The sequence below is a fragment of the Agelaius tricolor genome, unplaced genomic scaffold (assembly GCF_023055355.1).
Source record: "Agelaius tricolor isolate 1412-34295 unplaced genomic scaffold, bAgeTri1.0.p SCAF_38, whole genome shotgun sequence".
Taxonomy (NCBI): Eukaryota; Metazoa; Chordata; class Aves; order Passeriformes; family Icteridae; genus Agelaius; species Agelaius tricolor.
In genome coordinates this window covers 3562447-3576232 of record NW_027269298.1, presented here as the reverse complement: position 1 = coordinate 3576232, position 13786 = coordinate 3562447, and the positions used below count along the sequence as shown (strand labels likewise).

The following is a 13786-nucleotide window of genomic DNA, read 5'->3' as shown; positions in this document are numbered from 1 at the left end:
TTTTCCTGCTCTCCTCAGCCTCAGCCATCCCTGCTGGCAGCAGCAGAGGCAGGAGACACCAAACAACCTCTGCTGGCAGCTGGCAGTGGGTGGGGAGGCTGCAGGTGTTGAGGAGGCGCTGGCATGGGGATGATGCTGGCTCTGGCAGGGTTTCTGTGCTGTTTGCAGAGCACAGACCCCTCTGCCCTGCTGGGAGCAAAGCCAGTGCAGGGCTGTGGTACAAGGTGGTCTCACAGCTCTGAGGCATTGCTGGGATGTTGGGCACATCTTTGGTTTTGATTTTGGTTTCCCCACACACATGCAGTGGGCATCAGCTTTTCTGTTTTTAGGGGTGAAGGCAGCCAGGGTGAGAATCAGCACTGGGGGATGTCCTGGGGTGCAGACAGACAGACAGACAGCACTGGTGCCCTTTTGCAGATGAGGTGAAGCTGCAGACCTGCTCTGTGAGGAGCTGCCTGTGCCCAGCATGGATTGGGAGCTCTGAGCTGACCCTGCCTGGCCAAGGCTGGAATAAGGCTGACTTACAGGTAAAGCCTGGTCAGTTGGGGTCAAAGGAGGAGCCTGACTCCCCTCTCTGCTGATCTCCTGCATGAGGCTGCCCTGCCTGTCTGGTGCTCCATGCTGGGATTGCTCATCCTGTGTGTTCTGCAGTGGGCACAGCACCCCACTCCTTCCTGAGCACTGCTCAGCTCTGTGGGGCTTTGATTGTGGGGCTCTGCATCCTCAGTGCACTTTGGAGCTCATCTCTTCACAGGAATCTTTGAACCCTTGGATCAATCAGACTGGAATAGAAAAAAATCTGCTTTTATGTTTTCCAGCCTGTTTGTCTTTGTTTGTTTGCTCGCTTTAAATATCTTTGAAGTACCTAGAAAGTGTTTAGGGCTGATAAACCAGGCAGGATTGACCATCCCTGTGCTGATGCAAGCAGGGAGGGGGTGATGCTGCCCAGCCACAGGGATGTTCCTTCCCTGTAGTTTGCTCCATCTTCCTGCAGCAAACTGTCAGCTGGGAGCTGTGGCAGTGTGAGAGCAGCATCTTGCTGACAGCAGGCCAGCCCTGCTCCCTCAGGCTGTGATTTCACTGTCTGGGAAGCATTTGCCTCCCCTGGGGCAGGGTTGGGGTCACATCCCCAGCATGGAACCTGCCCAGTGCCCTCCAGTCACACTGAGCAAGGGCAGCAATGTAAAGTGCTTCATGTTAAATCTCCTCAGCTGGATTTGATTTTTCCCAGGAGCTGCTGGGATGCATCTCAACCCTTTTTTTTTTCATTGTGAAAAGGAGAACCTGAGGCTGTGCTGGTTAATTGTGCCTGCTGAGGCAGGGGTGATGGATGGATGAGGTGCTGCAGGAGCAGAGTGGCTTTTGGCCAAGGGGAAGGGAGGGTTGGTGGGCTGGTGGCTTTGCTGTGCTCCAGCAGGGGCTCTCAGGGAGAAAATGCCATCCATCCATCCATCCATCCATCCATCCATCCATCCCTCCATCCCTCCATCCCTCCATCCTTCCCCTTCTGCAGTACCTGGAAATAGGAGTGTTTCTGAGCACTTTTGGGGGGCCAAAATACCTGTCAGTGTGGCCCTTCAGGGAGCAGGGCAGGAGAGCTGCTTCCACAGGGCTTCTGCAGTGAAGATTCAGGATTCTCAAGGATGCCTCCTCTTTGTAATGAGTTTTTTTTCTAAATCTTCTGCTGTTACAGCTGTGAAGTCATTCCAGCAGCACTGGTGGGGGGATAAACCTCTGAGTCATTTGGATTTTAAACTCAGTAATTTAGCACTCACTTCAGACTGCCCCAGTATTGGCTTTAGGAAGTTTTAAGATGCTCTTCCTGAGTATTTAACGTTCCTCTCTCATCCTGCTGTGTCCATGAGCCTCCTTCCCAGCACTGGTGTCAAATACAGCAGGAGTTCTTGGCTCACAGCAGAGGAAATGCTCCAGGACAGGAGAAGGTGATGTTGTACTACTGAAATTTGTTTTATCTTGATGCCAGGGGAGATGGCAAGAGCAGGAAAAGAGGATGGGGAGCAGGCCAGTTGTTGAAGCCTGTGGCAGGGCAGGCACAACGTGGCTTGTGGCAAAGCCACGCATCCAATCAAGATTAAATCTCTTGTTGTGGGGAGGGAGAACTTCTTGGAAACCATTGGTTCTGGGAAGGCTGAAGTTCCCTTTGGCTGCAGTTGCAGACTCCAGCAGCACTCCCAGCTCTGCTGTCTGGTTCCTTCCCAGACAGTTTTCCCTGGAAGCTGCAGGGTAGGAAATGCCCTGGCTGTGATGCTGCTCTGGCCTAGAGCACAGCACTGCCCTTAGGAACAAGACTCCTCTGCTTGCTGCGCCTTTTATGCGGCACAGAGCAAGGAAAGAGAAGGAGGAAGTTTTCTTTCTTGCCCAGCTAGAATTCCTTTTTCTCTCCTAAAGCTTTCTGTGGGGATGGCCACGGTGTGCTGTGAGCAGGGCAAGGCCAGACCCTCAGCAGAGTCCCTGCCATCCCTGGGGTGACCTCAGGACCATTCCCTGGCAGGGACAAACCCTTGGACAGCCAACCTTGGCTCAGCAAAACCCGTGGCAGAGCTCAGGAGCCCAGTCCAGCATGGGCAGCGTGTTCTGGGAGCTGCTGGCTGATCGCAGGAGGAGGGATCGAGTCCATCCCCCCTCTTCTTTTGAGGATTTTCCTGTGGGTGTTTGATGGCTGCTAAGCTGACACGTGGCTGCTCCTTCTGTGCCCTCCCTGAGTCAGTCTGGAGGACAGGAACGTGTCCTTGGGCTTGTCTGGCTGCTGGAGATGTTGCCCCTGTTAATTATTGCGTGTCACTTTTAGCTTTTGATCTCTGCTTGCTCAACACCAGCTGATAATGGCTGGTGGGAGGTCATGAGGCTCTGCTGCATCCTGGAGGGAAAATTCCTGCCCTCAAAACAAGCCAGGTGCTGCTGCCAAGTCCATCTCCCCTCTGCTGGATGGGCCCTGGGGCTCTGAGCCTGCTCCCAGCCTGCCCCACCCTGCTCAGAGGATCCCCAGAGGATCCCTCTGTCCCCACAGGCTCCTCTCTGCAGCAGGGATTGATTCCCTGCCAGGGGTTTGGTTACAGGAGACTCTGCCTGCACTGCCCAACCTCCCCACAGCCTCCAGGCTTGACTTTCTCAAGGGTTTCAGGGTTGGGCGCTCGGTGTTTTCTGCAAATACCCCTCCTAAATATTTCATTCTTTGACCCAAATTGCCAGTGTTTTATTTGCAGATCACCCTTGGTTAGAGAAAAGCTGATGCCTGTTGCACATTTGGGGGAAAACTGAAATCAAAGATGTGCCCAACACCACAGCAGTTACTCAAGAGTTTTAAGACTACAAATGAGATCCCCTTGTATTCCAAGACTGCAGCTTCCCTACCCTGAGTTTGCTCCTACTGGGGGAAATAAATAACAAATAAGAAAAGAAGTGGCTCCCTTGTGCCATTTCTACCTGCAAGGAGGATTCTTTTCCCAGGTTTTACCTCTTCCATGTGACTGTCAGGGCTCTTTGGCCAGTGATCCAGAGCATCTCCTCATTCCCTCTCCCCATCTGAGGAGCCTCTGTGCCAGCTGCTCACCCTGAGTGCAGCCAGGAAATGCCCCAGGGCTCTGGGTGCCGTGTGGATGTGCAGCACTGCTGTTATTGCTGTTATTTCTATTATTTCTGTTCTTTTCAGCCCATTGCTCAGCTGTCAGGCTGGATTGTGGAGATGCAGAGCTGGGGTGACACAAACACAGAGCATCATCTTCTGCCAGTCAGCCAGACAAGCACCTTGATGCAAAGGGAATTTCTCTTTACTGCCACAATATTGTGTGCAGCTTTTGGAAAGGAACAGTTTTGCCACAGAGGAGAAAACTGCAGGATTCTTGTTCTGGAGCAGGGCTGTGTTGTGCTCAGGGCCTGTTGGGAGGTTGAGATTTGTTGTGCTCTGGATGGAGCTCATCAGTGCCTCCCAGCAGAGCAGGGATCAATCCTGTCCTTGTGGTTCTGTGTCCTCAGGCACAGAAGGACCAGAGCTGCTGGGATTCCCTGGTCCTTCCCTGCCTGCAGGAGCAGGGTGAGCAGATGGCCCTTCCATGGATGGGCACACAACAGCCTGGCACCAGCATTTTATGGCCCAGTCATTGTAAATAACTGATATTATTTGCTTTCTCTATTTGGAGAAAAGTATTGTTCTACCCCAGTAGCAACTGGGAAAACAAATGCCACCATTTATCAGGCGAGTGCTGACAATAATAGAGGTCAAGTGGATTTATAGTGCCAGAACCCATTATGTGTTTGAAGACTAATTAAAGCCTTAAATGAGATGCTTGTCCTACTGGAGGATTCTTTTTTTTTTTCCCCTTCTTTCTTTTCCTGCTGCTGTGCTCGTTCTCCCCCTCCCCCTTGCCTCTGTGAGAGCTTTGCTGTAATAAAGGAGCAGGAGGCTGCCAGAGCTGCCCTGATGAGATGGCAGCAGAGGATGGCTGGGGATGCTCTGGGAGCACTGGACCCTATCCCCACTGTCACCTGGGGGCTGGGAAGGGTTTCCAGACCAGCATTCCACCCCACACAATGGGCTTGGCTGCTCTGATGCAATTATCCTGGGCAATATTTAGAGTTGTCTGCCAGGATCAAGGTTTGGGTCTGTGCAGAGGGGGGAGATGCTGTCCAGGGCTGACAGAACTCACCCAAAAGCCAAGTCACTCTCTTGGCTAATACAGGCACAGGGGGAAATGACCTTTTCATGAGAATACAGCACGTCCTGATGTGGGTTTGTTGTGTTTGGGGTGCCCAGCCTGTGCTCTGTGGGGCTGCTCACCCAGCAGGGCTGCAGGGGGCTGATGCTGGCTCCACAACCTTTCCCTGCTGCTTTTCCTTGGAGTCCCCTGTCAGGTTGAATTCTGGCTGCTCTGGCACAGCCCCCCCGAGGGATCCAGCCTGTTTCAGCTGTAAATACAGAACTGGGGCCATGTCTGGGTGGGGGGGCCCTGCTCTGCTGCTCTTGGAGCTGCAGGAGAGGGGGCAGAGCTGGGGCTCATCAAAGCTCATGTCAGCCTGATGAGAGCTCCTGCCAGGGCTCCCTGAGTCCCTGCCACACATGTTCAGCCTGATCTTATCAAATGCACTCTCTACACATGTTCAGCCTGATCTTATCAAATGCACTCTCTACACATGTTCAGCCTGATCTTATCAACTGCAATCTCTGGGAGAGGGAGCCTGTCCATGCAGGAACAAAGCTCTGTCTGCCCAGCTTGTCCTAGTGCTCCTTTCCATGAGATGATCCCATCACCATCCTTGATAAACCTTCTGTGTGTTCTCTGTGGCTGCAGATTAAAGACAAGAATGTGAAATCCGTTAAACTCACCTCAGCAGCCAAACTGCAAAAGCAAAAAGTTGAAAAAAAAAATTTTTCAAAAATCCCCTTGGTTCATGGTGCTGTTGAGATCATAGATGGGGAGGAGGAAGAGATTTTGAAAAAAAATATTTAAAAAAGGAGCAACACCCCTGAAAAGAGCAACATCCCAGGAGCTCCAGGAAAACAGGGCATGAATGCAGCCAGTCAGGAGCCTTGCTCAGCTGATGTTCACAAGAAGGTTTCAACTTGCTCTCTTTGAGACCTCAGTAAACCTCCAAGACAGAGAGAGCATTTAGAAAGGCCCCTGAGGTTTTCCATTTCTCTGCAGCAGGCTTGGTAAACATGCCAATAAATGCTGGAGAGAGAGAGAGAGAGGGAAAAAAAACCTTCCAGAGGAGCAGACCTGGGTTTTGAGCTGCTCAATCCTTCACATCCCCACAGCTGCTGTGGAGCAGCCCTGGGGAGAAGGAGGCAGAGCTCAGCTTTGGCTGAGCATGAAGTGGTGCTGCAGGTATTTCTGGGCAAAATAAGTTGGGAGAGGCTGAAAGTTACATCTGGAGCCATCTGAGGGAATGGAGACAGAAAGTTAGAGGGACTCCTCCTGCCATCCATCCATCCTGTGGGATGCTTGTGAGTATGGAAAGCTCTGCTCTCCTGGAAGGTGCATGAGGATGTGTGGGATGAGAAGGGGAGAAGCTCCCACATGTCTGGTGGGATTTGCTGCTGGTGTGGATCCAGTTTCTTGTAGCCCTGGGTGATAGGGACCCTCCTAATGCTGCTTGTTTTAGGGGTGGTGAGTGGAGACAGTGCCCCCAGCACTGGCTGGGATTTCTGGGAGAAACAGCTGACTTGGATGAAGTTTTTTTGTAATTCTGAACTTCTTCCTCTCTCAGCTCCAGTGTGTGCAAACCCCACACAGTCACAGACAGCCACCAGCATCAGAGCAAGAGAAGATGAGTTGTTGTGCTGGGGTAGGCTCAGCTGCCTGTGTCTATTAAATTAACAGCAGGCAGGTTTTCTCTGCTCAGAGATTAATGGCTGCTGGCCAGCAGTTCAGTGCTCTGGGAACACACAAAAGCACCTGGGGATGGAGGTGTGTAATTAATGACTCTTTAGACAGCTGGAAGTGATGTGTGTTTATCTAACTGGGCACACTTTGCTGCTTTCTTGCTTTCCTGGAAGTGGCTGTTAAAGGGAGCGTTGACGCACGCTCGCTTCCAGGGCTGGGCTCACCTCTGGAACCCAGATGTGCCTCTCATCAGGTGTTTGGAGGTGACTTTTCTTCCAGAGCCACCTTTGCTGCTGTGGGTTGTTCTGAGGGAAGCCACGAGCAGCTGTGGCAGTGTCCAGAGGGTGTAACTGGGAACAGCCCAGCCCTGCTGTCCCCTCCTGCCCGAGCAACGTGGCAGCACCCAAAGGTCCTTCAGGCAGGCCTGACAGCACCCAAAGGTCCTTCAGGCAGGCCTGACAGCACCCAAAGGTCCTTCAGCCATCTCACAGCCATCTCCTCCCTCTGAGGGTGGTGGGAATGTGGTGGAGCAAATGGAGTTTTCTGCAGGGATGGGGTTGTTGGGCTGCCCAGGCAGTTGCTACCCCTGGAGGTGTTCAGGGAGTGACTGGATGTGGCACTCAGTGCTCTGACCTGGGTGACAGGGTGGGAATTGGTTGGATTTGAGGTCTTTGAGGCCTTTTCTGACACAAATGTTCTGAGCTGCTGGCAGGTGGGCCCCTGGCTTTGTGTGCAGGGGATGAGTTTGGTGGGAGCTCTGCCTGCTCCTCGTGACGTGTGTTCAGTGCCTGTTCCCCACCTCCAGCCCTGATGTCAGTCCCCTGAACTCAAAGCCTGGTAATGAATCACCTTAAAACAAAGCTGGAGCTAGTGTGCTTTCTGGAGGGGAGAGGCAGAAATGTGCAGAAATGTTTTGCTGATTGGAGTCTTCATGGCTGCAAGCAGCAAATCCCTTCATGGTGGTGGGGCACAGACATCAACTTCAGGTCCCTTTTGGCTGAACTGTGATGTGAGTTTGTGACCATTTATTTATTATTTAAATAATAAATAAATTTGCTATTTATTTCCCCCAGAAGGAGCAAACTCAGGGTAGGAAAGCTGCAGTCTTGGAATACAAGGGGATCTTATTTGTACAATAAGATTACAACTCCTGAGTAACTGCTGTGGTGTTGGGCACATCTTTGATTTCAGTTTTCCCCTAAATGTGCATCAGCTTTTCTCTAACCAAGGGTGATTTGCAGATAAAAGACCCAGCTGGTCTGAGCTTGTGTCTTGTGAAGCTGAACTTCTCAAAGCAGAGCTGTCCTTGGAGTTGGTGCAGTTTGGATCCAGCTGTGGTGGCATCTGGAGCCCTGGCTGTGCTGGTGGAGGATTCCCTGGAGCCTTTTTCCATTTAATCCCTGTGCTCTGCTTTCAGCCAGCCTTGACCTGTGAATTTTGTGCCTTTTCTGTGCTGTGCTTGCCCAGTGAGCAGCTGTGTGGCCCCTGAGCTCAGAGGGGCACTGGGCTGGGCTGGGGGAGCTGAGCTGGGGTTTGGGGAGGTGGCTGCTGCAGGAACCACCCAGAGCTCTGTGGTTTCTGTTCTCAGGGCTCAGCACAGGGATCCTCCCTGCCCAGGGTTTCCCTTCCAGCCTGGAAGGTGTCACAGGACCCCGAGTGCAGAGTTTTGGGCTCTGCCCTGTGTGGGGTTGATGCAGTGGGGTGTCACTTGGGGATCAGCTCAGCTGAGCCTTCAGGGAAGGGCAGGAGCTTTCCCAGGTGTGGTGAAAGCATCCCAGGGCCTTTTGGTACATCCTGGCTGTTTGTCAGCAGGGCGGGAGCAGCTGGAAGGAGACTGGAGGTGAAGAGGGTTTGGAAACCAGGAGTGAACTGTGTTTCACCCACTCTGTTGTTGTTGGAATCAAACATCAAAATCTTATGAAATCTCAAATAAATATCATAAATCCTGCCAAGTTTTGATTCCTCTTTCAGGTTCAAGGCAAGATTTTGTTCCCCTTAAGGCTGGGCCTGTGATAGAACACATTTGCTCTTTCACTTACTTTTCCAGCCTCTGTGACTGTAGAGAAAAGCTCAAAGTTGAGTCCCAGAAACATTCTTTCAGCTATAAACATGATGATAAAGCAGAAAATCCACAGATGTATTGAATTGTCTCTTTGTTATGATTTTTCTCAATGCCTGTCCCATGGCTTTTGTGGTTTAGGGTGAGGTTTGTAACTCCTGAATTCCAGAGACCTTGTCTGAGATCAGGGTCGTGGTGTGACCTGGCTGCAGCTCAATGGCCAGAGGCTCACACTGCCCTGTGACAGAGCTTTAAAACCACCCAAAACAAAAGGAAAAAAAACCCCAAATTTGAATCTCAAGGCCAGCACAGCTGCATCATCCCACCCCTTTGACTTTTAGCTAACCAGAGCAGGGGATCTGCCGTGGTTTGGGTTCTCTCTGTGTGACATTTGCGTGTTGGTGACACCCCCCTGATGTGAGAGTGTTCTTTTGCAGGAGCCAGGCCAAAGAGGCTCCAGAGGAACAGCATGGACAGCTTAGACCTCCTCAAGTTCCCTTCTGGAAAGGTAAGCAAAGATGCCTGGCCTCAGAGATTTTCAGTGGGAATCAGTTGTTTGTTGTTGCCTGGCTTCATTTGCAGGGAAATATGCAATTATTCCCATTGACTCCAGATATCACTGGAGTCAATGGGAATAACCAAAGAGGGTTTCTAGAGAGCTTGGAGGAGAGGAACAGCTGGTCTGACTCAAAATGCACTTAACACTCAGAGCTGGAAAGTCACTTCTGGGCTTTTTTTGAACAAGCAGCCCTTGATTGGAAGGATCATGGTGAGCAGCTTAGCCCTGAGTGCTGCCAGTGCCTGTCACCCCAGTGGAGTGGCACAGAGGGAGATGGAGCCCTGCAGGAGCAGAGGGTTTGTTCCAGGGGTTGCTTTGCTCCTGGGAGTGTCAGATCTGAGCAGATCAGAGTTTCCTCTGTGTCCCCAGGGCTGCTCCTGCAGCAGCTGGAGCCTCTGAGCCCTTCCAGCCCCAGGGATCGTTTCAGCCTCTCAGGAAATGCTGCTGCTGCCCAGGGTCAGCCCTGCCCCTGCAGCCATGCTGCCTTTTTGGAATGATTTTGGCACAAATCATCCCCATTCACCCAGTGCTTTCCAGGCACAGCATTTCCAGAACTGTCACAGAGAGGAGAAGCTCACCCAAGCTGCAGGTGGGTGCAGGTGGTCAATGGGACACAACCTTGAGAAACCATTTAGGTACCTAAAAATCCCAGCAAACACTGGGAAGGCCAGGCAAAAGCTCCTCCCTGAATCAACTCTCTTTGGAAAATAAATTCCAAATGTCCTGATGTATTTTGATCCATTCTCCCAGTGCCCCTTGGCCATTTTGGCTTTTGCTGCTCTCACCAACGTGACTCCATCCCCGGGGTGTCGATGGCAGGGACAGCAGTGCCCAAGGTCAGGGGACATGGCTGGTGTCCCCATGGAGCAGCAGAGCCCTGAGGGCTGGCCAGGGGCTGGGCTGCTGTGTGGCTGGCTGTTCATGCTGCTGGCTCCTGCTCTCGGCTGTAAATGCTGAGCATCACCCAACAGCTCAGGCAGGGTCAGGGATTTCAGGGGTTCTGTGGGAGGATGCAGCAGGCAGGAGCTGTGGGGTCAGTGTGAGCACTCCTGTCCCCTGCAGTGTCCTTGGCAGGCTGTGAGGTCACCTCTCCCTCAGAGTGCCCTGGGTGCAGCTCCTGTGCTCTGTCCCACTGGGTACAGCCCTGGGGGAGCTCCTGTGTGACCGTGCCCACGGGGGATCTTGGGTGAGGGGAGAGATGAGCATCTCACTCCATGGTTCAGAAGGCTTGATTTGTTATTTTATGATATGTATTACATTAAAACTATACTAAAAGAACAGAAGAAAAGGTTTCATCAGAAGGCTGGCTAAGAATAGAAAGGAATGATAACAAAAGCTTCTGTCTCGGACAGAGTCTGAGCCAGCCGGACTGTGATTGGCCATTAATTAGAAACAACCACATGAGCCCAATCCCAGATGCACCTGTTGCATTCCACAGCAGCAGATAACCATTGGTTACATTTTGTTCCTGAGGCCTCTCAGCTTCTCAGGAGGAAAAAAATCCTAAGGAAAGGATTTTCCATAAAAGATGTCAGTGACACTCCTGTGCTTTGTGCTGTGGTGGGAGTGAGAAGGAGCAAGGAGTGAACCCATGGGGTGAACCCTGACCTCTCCAGCATCCTCTGGGTGTTGTCTCTGCCAGAAATGCCTTCTCTTTCTTCTCTGCCAGAGCCTTCAAAGCCAGCACAGCCCCCTGGTGCCCCACTGCCATGAGCCCCTGCCCCGTGCCTCTCACAGGGCTGGGACACAGGAGCCCCCCTTGGTTCTGAGCTCCAGCACACTGCAGGACACTGCTGCCTGCTCACCCTGTGTCTCTCACTCCTGCATTTCATCTCCTCTGGTTTTGTCTCCCAGCCTCTTGTTTATTCCTTTGTGTACCAGACTAAAATCCCTTTCTCACACTCTGGGTTTCACCCTGAAGGTGCCCACGTGCTGCAATTGAGTCATCTCTCCTGTTGTCATGCACTGAGCGCTGTGAGGGCTCCAACCAAGGCACTGCAAGGCACTCTCCAGCTCTGATTTATGTTCCTGTGGCTGCTTTTTAAGATGTGGGCACTGGCCTGGCTGTGCTGGTGCCATCAACATGGCAATGAATCTCTCCTTCCTTCTCAGTGTTCCTGTTTGGGATCTCTGTCACCTGTGTTTCCCCATACCTGGGGTGTCAATCCTGGGTTTCAATCCTGTATTTCAGTCTTGTGTTTCAATCCTGTGTTTCCATCCTGTACTTCAATCCTGTGTTTCCATCCTGTGTTTCCATCCTGTGTTTCAATCCTATACTTCAATCCTGTGTTCCAATCCTGTATTTCAGTCCTGTGTCCCAATCCTATGTTTCCATCCTGTATTTCAATCCTGTGTTTCAATCCTGTATTTCAGTCCTGTATTCCAATCCTGTGTCCCATCCTGTGTTCCCATCCTGCATTTCCATCCTGTGTTTCAATCTTCTATTCCAATCCTGTGTTCCAATCCTGTATTTCAATCCTGTGTTCCCATCCTGCATTTCCATCCTGTCTATTCCAATCCTGTGTCCCAATCCTGTGTTCCAATCCTGTGTTCCAATCCTGTGTTCCAATCCTGTGTCCCAATCCTGTGTCCCAATCCTGTGTCCCATCCTGTGTTCCCATCCTGTGTTTCTGTGTCTGTGGGATGCCTGAGCATGAGCCCCACGTTACCAGTGCTCCTGTGCCTCTGCTGCTCTGTGGGTAGAGCTCCCCCAAACCCTGAGGCAGGCCTTGCTGCAGTGACTGTTTCTTGCTTTCCCAAGGAGCAGAATGGGGACAGCCACCACGTGGGAGAGCTGAAGATCTCAGGGAAGGAGTTCCTGTCGTTACCTGCCAGAACGAGGAGGCACCGGGAGCACCAGGCCAGCTCGGAGAGGAGACCCCAGGGATCCCCTCTGGATGCTGGGGAGCTCAGGGTGCAGGTGCCACAGTCGGTAGGAAGATGATTTTAATCTCCAGTGGGATGATTTTACTCTCCAGTGCTGATCTGGGAGTTCCTCATCTTTGTTCTTACCTCATTTCCAGCCGGGTGTGGGGGTGGCAGGGGGGCACTTCTGGCTGGAAAGGAGATTCTGAAGCTGTGCTGTTTGTTGGCTCTGGGGGCAGCTGTGGGCAAATCCTTTTGTCTTTTTGAGCCTCAGCATCACTGTCCTTTTGGCAGAACAGTGGAACCAGTCTCCATCACAAACTGTGTCTCAGTGGTGACATTTAAACCTTCTCTTGAGGGACAGGAGCCTGGAGCTGAGCTTAGCTGAGTTCAGGATTTTCAGGATGTGATGCCTTGGATTGCAGGAAAGCACAGCAGTTTGGGTGCTTTGTGGAGCTTTTTGGAGCTGATTGATCAGCTCCTGGGGCCCATGAGTGGGATTGGTGCCTTCCAAAGGCAGAGCCCTTCCCAGGATTTTGACACACAACCAGAGGTGCTGGTTTGCTGGTTGCCTCTGCCAAATGTGGGACTGTAGAAGTTCTGCCTCATGTTCTGATCACGCTGATGGTCAGTGTGCAGAGTGGTCTCTTAGAATCCATCAGAGATGGTAGAAATCATCATCCAGGAGCTTTTCTTTGGGAGCAGCACAGATGCAGCTCATTTCCTCACCTGGTGTTGGTGATTTCCAGGTTCCTGCTCTGATCAGTCTGGGCTCAGCTCCCTGGGGGATGGTGAGGATCCATGTCCTGGGCAGCTCCCCAGATGCTTTTTTGCTGTTTTTAACCTGAGAGTTCTGCTGAATTTGGGCCCTGCCCTTGGCTGGTGTTGGTGTTTGTGGTGACACATGGCAAACACAAAGACTGGGGAGCTTCCCTGCAGCTGTGCTGGGTTTGCTCCCAGCCCTGGAAGCAGAGCTCACTCCCACAGTGATGGCACCTTCCTGCATGGTGGGAGGGGGCTTGGAGGTGTTTGAGCTCAGTGATCTCAGGTGAGAAAGCCCCAAACCCTCAGCTTGTTGCCAGGAGAGACAAAGCATGAATGATCAGTGATCTCATGGGTGCTGGAAGTATTCAGGTTTTTGCTTTGCATTGGGTCTCTAACACACTGTCACAGTTCTGTGATCATGCAGAGATTCCAGATGGAAGAAATCCAAGCCAGAAAAGATAGGCCTAGGTTTTGTTTTTCTTTGGCATTTAAGAAAAAGAGAAATTAAATATTTTCATGCTGGCTAAGAAAGAGTCAGAGCTGCAGAGCTTGGGATGAAGCCTTGGCTGTGGAGTGGGGATGCTTGAAGGGAATTCTGGCTCTGAGTCCTTTGTTCCTCAGCTGTGGATCATGGGGAGAACACATCCTGCTGTACCTGTGTGCATGAGTGTGTGGGCACATCCTTTTTTTACCACAGACATTCCTGACTTTCAGTTCTCTGGCCACTGGAGACCCAATTTTTACACTAACTGGAGTTTTAAATTTTTTTTTTAGACTTCTCTGAGCTCATTCTTCATTCCCAACAGTGCTCATGGAAATGGTCTGCTGGGAAAAACATTTCCTGCAGCTCACAGGTGCAAACATGATCAGTGAGAAGGAAAACAAAGCTCATCTGAGCCAGAGAGGAGCCAGCAGCATGGGGGCACACAAGGCAATATAAAGAGAGAAAAAAAACCACCACTTCTGCCAGAAATAGCCCTGTATTTTTAACTCAGACATTCAGCCAGAGACCAAACAAGAGCCACGCTCATCAGGAGCTGGGGAAGGCATTCCTGAGGAGTGGAGCTGGGGGTCCATGGGCTGTGGCTGACAATGGCCCTGTGGGGCTTTGCCAGCCACTGGTGACCCCTTGGCAGCACATGGGGATTGAGAGAGGCCAGAGGGCTCTGGGGTGGCTCTGGGGTCACTTCAGGGCAG

The 13786-nt window shown here is 51.7% G+C and overlaps 1 protein-coding gene across 4 annotated transcripts in view; it reads left to right on the top strand.

Annotated features, from left to right (window-relative positions):
* The window catches only part of GPSM1 (G protein signaling modulator 1), a 66065-nt gene that overhangs the window by 32828 nt on the left and 19451 nt on the right, over window positions 1-13786 (top strand). For 3 of the 4 annotated variants that reach the window (XM_071453946.1, XM_071453948.1, XM_071453949.1), the window contains exons 10-11: window positions 8838-8908; window positions 11721-11891. In XM_071453946.1, coding sequence (XP_071310047.1) covers window positions 8838-8908; window positions 11721-11891 — 242 coding nt within the window. The remainder of the gene's footprint in view (window positions 1-8837; window positions 8909-11720; window positions 11892-13786) is intronic. The other variant, XM_071453947.1, reaches the window with a different exon arrangement.